At 40.1% G+C, this 8,306-nt stretch overlaps 1 protein-coding gene across 1 annotated transcript in view; it reads right to left on the bottom strand.

Annotated features, from left to right (window-relative positions):
* Positions 1-6,902: 6,902 nt before the first annotated feature.
* Positions 6,903-8,306, bottom strand: part of LOC135464874 (adenylate cyclase type 3-like) — a 42,876-nt gene continuing 41,472 nt past the window's right edge. The window contains 1 exon segment of the mRNA XM_064742443.1: positions 6,903-7,058. Within this exon segment, the coding sequence (XP_064598513.1) occupies positions 6,903-7,058 (156 nt within the window).

Below are 8,306 nucleotides of genomic sequence, written 5' to 3'. Positions count from 1 at the left end.
TATGCTAGGACGCATAGTGTATGACCCAAGAGGTTCAAACTGTGTTACATTTGTCTTGAGATACCACAGGAGTTCATCTGAGCAGATTGCCGAGAAACGAACACCGCTTCGGTGACCTAACGGTTAGAACGTCCGCCGCAAAGTTTGGAGGCCCGGAATCAAACCTGGGTCGGATCATACCAAACACTATAATAATGTGACATGATGCTGCCACGTTTGACAAAATTTAAAACCTCCTCATTATGTTTAGTTTCTGGTACTGGGATTTGAAATTTTGACACATTTGTCTTAAGAAGACATTTTGTGGTGGTCAAAGCCTTAATTTCTACAGCTCAAAAATAAGCACATCAGTCGCATTGCAAATTGTTGACTTGAGTCAAATGAAACACTTTGAAATGGACCACGGACTTATTTGATTTTATTCATTTGACTAGTGTTTTACGCGGTACTCAGGGGTATTTCACTTATAGGACGACGGCAGTCTAGATGATCGATGATTAGTCTTTGTGAGATGAATGAATGATTATGGCTTAATACCATAACAACAACACTGCAGCCATATCGTGGCGAGAACATTTATGTGAAATGAAGACGACGCCATTTTTGTTAATAACAGATCAGGGGCCCGCTCTACGAAGCAGTCATAAACTGCGACTACATGGCGTTATTTCCATGACAACATACAGTGAAGAGATACGTCACCACTGAAACAGTGTAGCGACAGCTTCGTAGGACGGCTCCCAGAAGACTTTATTAGACTCCCCGTTTCTACATCTAGTTGTATCACAGTTCTGCAACGCCTCAGCTTGGTTGAGACTCAAAATTGCCAAAACGCTCATCGACCAAAAATTGCACATCACCCGATTAGTGTGCAGTACAATAGCTATGAAAAAAGTGTGGATGTAACGTGTACACGTAGATGTAGTCCACTGAATAATGATACCAGCCAAGTCGTGGACGTCGCCAAGAGTTTGGAAAGAAGAACCCTGTGAAGTCTCTGTACACAGGCAATAATACACGGTATTTGGATATAAGAGACTATAGCATAGGGAGTAAAACAACAGTGGTGGCGACGGTGTGATACGTGTAGGCGACAGTCTGATACGTGTATGCGACATTGTGATACGTGTAGGCGACAGTGTGATACGTGTAGTTGGTCACATTTTTACCCGTCAATTTACCCCAGTCAAGGTTTTATTCCGAATGTTCACGTAAATGTACACAACCCCTAGGAACATGGCTTGAACAGAATTTGGTAAAACATATGCTTGGCTAACAATCTCTTTATGGATAGGCCCTTCATGGATACATAGTATGTATGCTTGGGATTTAATGTCGTACTTAACAATGTTTCAGTCATATGACGAGGAGTCAGTATTAGGTGTGCGAACATATACTGTATCTTCTTGTAGCAGGACGAGTCTGAAGTATCATGCCGATACTAAATACGACATTGCACAGAATCAAGTTATACTGACCTTGGGCCAACCAATCCTGTTTCCTTGCTCTAAAAGTACAATTTTTAAAAGTCTTTGGTACGATCCAAGGTCTACCGAATTATATTTCATAAAATATTTGCTTTAAGGATATTAATAACCTTGAAAAATAGATCAAGGTTGCTGAAAATCCATACGGTTCTTCCTGAAGACAAAGCGTAAGAACTGGTGTAAATCTGGTCAACTTGGAGCTGAAAAGAGATCGCGTTAGGAATCCCTTCAGAAATTATCTTTAATGACCTTGATGATCCTTATGGCAACGTGTAAGTGAACAGGGTGTAAATTAATCAGTTTATATCGTGTCAGCAAGATAATGGACTGACGGACAGGCTTCGACCGCCACGACAGCACCCCTTGGGCCTTATCAGTTCAAAGATAAAAACTAATTTTACTATCAGAACAGAGCTGTTTGTCAACAGGAAAGTACAGAAGTAGTCCACACTGCTGGGAAGTTTTGCTGTTAGAATACTGGTATTTTGTTTGATATCATATAGAGAGGTCAGCTATCACAAACCCCAAACCCTGAGTCCGAGTGCTGCCTGGTCCCCGGAAGCTCTTCGACCCCTTTGCGTTGTTTTCATTTGGTTGGATATCGAATGTAATGAAAACACAGATTTTAACAACACTATTTTTAAACCTAATTCTGCTTAAGCCATGCCCCTAGAGGGGGTGTCAGTTGCTACGGTTTGAACATTTTCATCAACAATGAGAAAAAAAACCCAAACAGAGGTGACTTCACAAGAGGTCTGACTTCACCCGTTACGCTTATTACGGTTTACCAACTATCACACTGTCATAAGTGCTCTGGTTTTACTCTCTATACTGTAGCCGTATTTCACCTGTGTGACCATTTACCAGCTATCACACTGCCGTGGATGCTCTGGTTTTACTCTCTATACTGTAGCCGTATTTCACCTGTGTGACCATTTACCAGCTATCACACTGCCGTGGATGCTCTGGTTTTACTCTCTATGCTGTAGCCATATTTCACCTGTTTGACCATTTGCCAGCTATGACACTGTCGCCTGTGCTCTGGTTTTACTCTCCATGCTTTTGTCTTTTATACTAATTGATTTTTAATCGCAATTTGACGATTTTCTCAACATAAAACAGAACAATAAATGCAACTAACAGGTACAATGGGATATTACATATTTTTGTAGAAATAAAATTACCGCTTTATTTTTGGTTGTATTTCTTCGTCACAATTGCAGTAAAATTACACCATTTTGTAGAAAAAAATCAGTGTAATCGCTGCAGATTTACAAACATGTCTTGCACATATAATAAATTTTATCAAGACGGCCCCCTATCTATATTACTCGCTGTTCTGCCAGCCATATTTCTCAGTTGTTTTTCACTGAGCAAGACGGCCACCTATCTATATTACTCGCTCTTCTGCCAGCCATATTTCTCAGTTGTTTTTCACTGAGCAACACGGCCACCTATCTATATTACTCGCTGTTCTGCCAGCCATATTTCTGAGTTGTTTTTCACTGAGCAAGACGGCCACCTATCTATATTACTCGCTGTTTTGCCAGCCATATTTCTCAGTTGTTTTTCACTGAGCAACACGGCCACCTATCTATATTACTCGCTGTTCTGCCAGCCATATTTCTGAGTTGTTTTTCACTGAGCAAGACGGCCACCTATCTATATTACTCGCTGTTCTGCCAGCCATATTTCTCAGTTGTTTTTCACTGAGCAACACGGCCACCTATCTATATTACTCGCTGTTCTGCCAGCCATATTTCTCAGTTGTTTTTCACTGAGCAAGACGGCCACCTATCTATATTACTCGCTGTTTTGCCAGCCATATTTCTCAGTTGTTTTTCACTGAGCAAGACGGCCACCTATCTATATTACTCGCTGTTCTGCCAGCCATATTTCTCAGTTGTTTTTCACTGAGCAAGACGGCCACCTATCTATATTACTCGCTGGTCTGCAAGCCATATTTCTCAGTTGTTTTTCACTGAGCAAGACGGCCACCTATCTATATTACTCGCTCTTCTGCCAGCCATATTTCTGAGTTGTTTTTCACTGAGCAAGACGGCCACCTATCTATATTACTCGCTGTTCTGCCAGCCATATTTCTGAGTTGTTTTTCACTGAGCAAGACGGCCACCTATCTATATTACTCGCTGTTCTGCCAGCCATATTTCTGAGTTGTTTTTCACTGAGCAAGACGGCCACCTATCTATATTACTCGCTGTTCTGCCAGCCATATTTCTCAGTTGTTTTTCACTGAGCAAGACGGCCACCTATCTATATTACTCGCTGTTCTGCCAGCCATATTTCTCAGTTGTTTTTCACTGAGCAAGACGGCCACCTATCTATATTACTCGCTGTTTTGCCAGCCATATTTCTGAGTTGTTTTTCACTGAGCAAGACGGCCACCTATCTATATTACTCGCTGTTCTGCCAGCCATATATCTCAGTTGTTTTTCACTGAGCAAGACGGCCCCCTATCTATATTACTCGCTGTTTTGCCAGCCATATTTCTGAGTTGTTTTTCACTGAGCAAGACGGCCACCTATCTATATTACTCGCTGTTCTGCCAGCCATATTTCTCAGTTGTTTTTCACTGAGCAAGACGGTCACCTATCTATATTACTCGCTGTTCTGCCAGCCATATTTCTGAGTTGTTTTTCACTGAGCAAGACGGCCACCTATCTATATTACTCGCTGTTCTGCCAGCCATATTTCTCAGTTGTTTTTCACTGAGCCTGCGCATCATATTTTAACTTCCCCATCCCTAAGTCATTTGTTTTCATCGTCTTTCTTCAACAAGGAAATCGTTTGTCGATCTTCCTTTCTCACTCTTGTCGATAGGGGTCGTTGCGGTGTCAAGTCGTACTTTCAGTTTTCGAACTGACGCCTCTGTGTATTAGAAGAAACTAACTAGTTGCAAACATGTAACTGTAGTTCGAGTGTTGCAGCCACGAGAGTTACAATGCGAAACATGATCGAATGTGTCGTAGGATATTTTGCTCCGATTCCGCGCAGAAAAGTTGTATTTAATCTGGCATTTTGCCTGAAATAAACTCTCTTGTGTTAGCTGTGCAGATAATAAAGAGAGTGTGAAAACTGTTAGGAATATCGGTGGGATTTCTCTTCGCGGTAAGGGTTCAAACACAATGAATAACTACCAATGGCAGTTTTGGACGCAGGCGTTGGTTTTTACTTGAAGAAATAGCGCGAACAAACATTGCTTCTTTGGCGACTCATTCGGCACACTAGACAGCGTTTCGCACTGTAATTCTCCCCGCTGTGCCACTGAAATCAGGAATAGACACTCAAAATTAGAAACAAAGAATTCGAGAATTACATATCTGCAATTAGAAAGAAATAATCGGAGAATTACATATTTACAGTTAGAAACAAACAATCCGAGAACTACATATTTGGAATTAGAAACACATAGTCCGAGAAGAACATATTTGCAACACGACGAAATCACCAAAATAACCAACTATAAATCTGTAAGAATATGAAAAGTCTCATAACACGAATGACGATACATTATAACATATTAACTTGATCTGTGCGTAAATGGAATACCTATACATAAATTTATTAATAACAAAATAGTGCCAATGGCTAAAATTTGCAAATACCGGGATAGAAACATTTGTGAAACACATATTTTAACACCCATGACAACATAGAAATATTTAACTGACTTCAGGAAAATCAAAGAGGGACTGTCACGCCTCAGTACACTGTATAAGAAATTCCTTGTCGCAAGGTTATAGTGATTACACGTCTTCAATTACGATGAAAACAAAGCGAGGTGGGCTAATATGCACTCATGAATAAACCTTCTTCCAATTGTTCAGTAGACTAGTTTTGAGTGCGAAGCGAAAAGTGAGTGCAATGAAGAAACAAAGGTAGGTGGACCATGGATTTATGAATAAACCTTCTTCGAGTTGTTTAGTAAACTAATTTTGAGTACAAAAGTGAGTGCAATGATGAAACAAAGGTAGGTGGACCATGAATTTATGAATAAACCTTCTTCCAATTGTTTAGTTGACAAGTTTTGTGTGCGAAGCGAAAAGTGAGTGCAATAAAGAAACAAAGGTAGGTGGACCATGGATTTATAAATAAACCTTCTTCCAACTGTTTAGTAGACAAGTTTTGTGTGCGAAGCGAAAGGTCAGTGCAATGATGAAACAAAGGTAGGTGGACCATGGATTTATGAATAAACCTTCTTCCAATTGTTTAGTAGACAAGTTTTGTGTGCGAAGCACAAAGTGAGTGCAATGAAGAAACAAAGGTAGGTGGACCAATTTATGAATAGACCTTCTTCCAACTGTAAGTAGACTAGATTTGAGTGCGGAGCGAAATGTAAGCCCAACTGTGAGAAGACTAGTTTTGAGTGCGAAGCGAAAAGTGAGTGCAATGAATAAACAAAGACAGATTCCTCTGACTCCTCGGACGATCAAGCAATTAATAATATATATGAACGCAAATGCATTCGTATAAAACAAATTAGTAGATTGTCCGACTGGAAAGTCTTTTTCTTTGCCTTCATCTCGGACAGGTGGTTGTACACCTTAATGACATGACCAAATACATAAGTAAAACAAGATAAGAAAATCCACAAATAAATAAAAATAATATCTGTACAAAAACATTATGACAGTGATCAGTTCATAGATCTGTTTCATAAATACGTTGAAGGCAGCGCAAGAAATGTGTTTTTAAGCTGAATGATGCATTTGAAACACTTTTTTGCAATCGGGTTTGTTAGCGTAGATTGAATTTACCACCACGTGATACCATAGGTGAGACTTTTCTCAAGCTTTTCCCAACCCGTTCACAGACTGACCGTCTGAAAATTGTGTTTACAAGACACTCACGTGTACATTTGTTAAACAATTCAACGGCTATAACTGCCCTGGTGGTTTTCTCAGGTAGGGCAAAGGAAAATATCCTTTCTTGTGGGTATTTATTTTATTTTGAACCAACTATAGTTAGTCAGTGTAAACCTTTGACATTAAATCGATCAAGTCTTTTTGAATGAACCATAAAACCATTCACTGGATTTTTAGCGTCGATCGTGACAGTAGTGTGTTCGCTTAGGCTTTACAACAGAAACAATCTTTGGCCTAGTTTTCTGGCCGATAATGAACGGACCTCACAAGACCTCACATCCTCGGACCGATAATGCCCGAAAGTCCCCCATATCCTCGGACCGATAACACCTGAAATTCTCCAGCCAAAGATTTCCGAAATCCTCTGACTGCTTATTCCCCAATCTTGTGTTACCTGGTTGATACCTGGTGTTCTCCGACCGATTATGACTGAATTTATCTGAGGTTTCCGAAGTATTTTGACCAAGATCCTGGAGAAAGCCTTCTGATTCCTCCGAGAATTTCCAAAAGACAAAAAAATCTCCGTCTATCAAGATGTAGACACCTGATTGGGTAAACTCTGTAGCGTATCACGATTGTTCACAAAAAATGTCAACAGTTGCCCTTTGCCCTTTACAGACACTAATCCGCGTTTTTCAAATCTGTATCCGAATTCTTTCAGGATGAGCATGGATTCCTCGACAACCTGCAACGGTAAAGGTACGAGATCAAATGAATTAAACTACAGCAGGACCCAGTTGTTCAAACGTGTATTAACTATTACTGGTACTAATTTTTATGTATAAAATATTAGCCAAACTCTGCAACCAATGCCGTTCTCCAAAGTCAAAGTTTAACAATAGCAGTTTTAGTTCCTGTTTATTATACTAGTACACAATGTTTTGGGGGTAAGTACAAAATTGAAGACTTGGCTTAAAGTTGAATCTCGTATTAAATCTTACAACAGTTTTGAACAACCGGGTCCAGACAAGTGAATGGAAAACAGAAAGCTGAGAGATGATAACTTGGGAAAAATCTTGTTCCTCATGTGTAAAGTTACATTGTTAGTGTAAAATACACGTTTAATAGAGACCCCTACCCTAAAAGAGTGTGTTTTTTTCGGTAGAAGTTAACATCCAAGCGCTAGTCATTGGTTATATAGTAATAAGTGACGCCGCAAGTTTTTGTTGTAAGCCGCAGTTGTGACGTCAAGGGCTATGGTCATGATGGCGTTTATTCCATATAAAGACCCAGGGTGAAGGCGGTGGGTGGGGGTGGTGGGTTAACATATATATGCATGTTAGTCTTCACTGGGAGAGATACTCACTAAAAACAATTGTGTACAAAAAATATACAAGATGTGTACCACACGCACACTTAATTTGCAAAAAATAATGGCATGGCACAGGAACATTAATGTGTACTTGGATACATCATATTTACGTACTGTACACAATTGCATTTTGAGAGTAGCTCTACATTCACCCCATTCTCAACACACCATTCCTTGTTACGATAGGAATTCATCGCATTCATGCTATGGCTTAAAATTTGTGGACCCCACACATAAAATTCCCTACAGCATTACAAACTAAATTTGAATTTTTCCCTCACCAATGCTGTGGCAGTGAGTTCAAGTCCACCTCATCCTGGCTTCCTCTCTGGCTGTACGTAGGGAAGGTCTGTTAGCAACCTGAGGATGGTCGTGGGTTTCCCCTGGGTTTTGCCCGGTTTTCTCCCACCATAATGCTGGCCGCCTTCTTATAAGTAAAATATCCTTGAGTACGGCGTAAAACACCAATCAAATAAATAAATACCAAACTTTATGCTTAATAAAAACATAAGGTCTGGACTTCAAGCACTACTCAAGAACGAATACTGTTTATTGATCTTGTAGACGCTGGAATCCTTAACCCAACTCTGAGAACTATGTTTCGGCGGCCGAAAAATGCAA

Source organism: Liolophura sinensis, chromosome 4 (genome assembly GCF_032854445.1).
Source record: "Liolophura sinensis isolate JHLJ2023 chromosome 4, CUHK_Ljap_v2, whole genome shotgun sequence".
NCBI classification, from domain to species: domain Eukaryota; kingdom Metazoa; phylum Mollusca; class Polyplacophora; order Chitonida; family Chitonidae; genus Liolophura; species Liolophura sinensis.
This window is presented reverse-complemented; position numbering and strand designations above follow the sequence as displayed.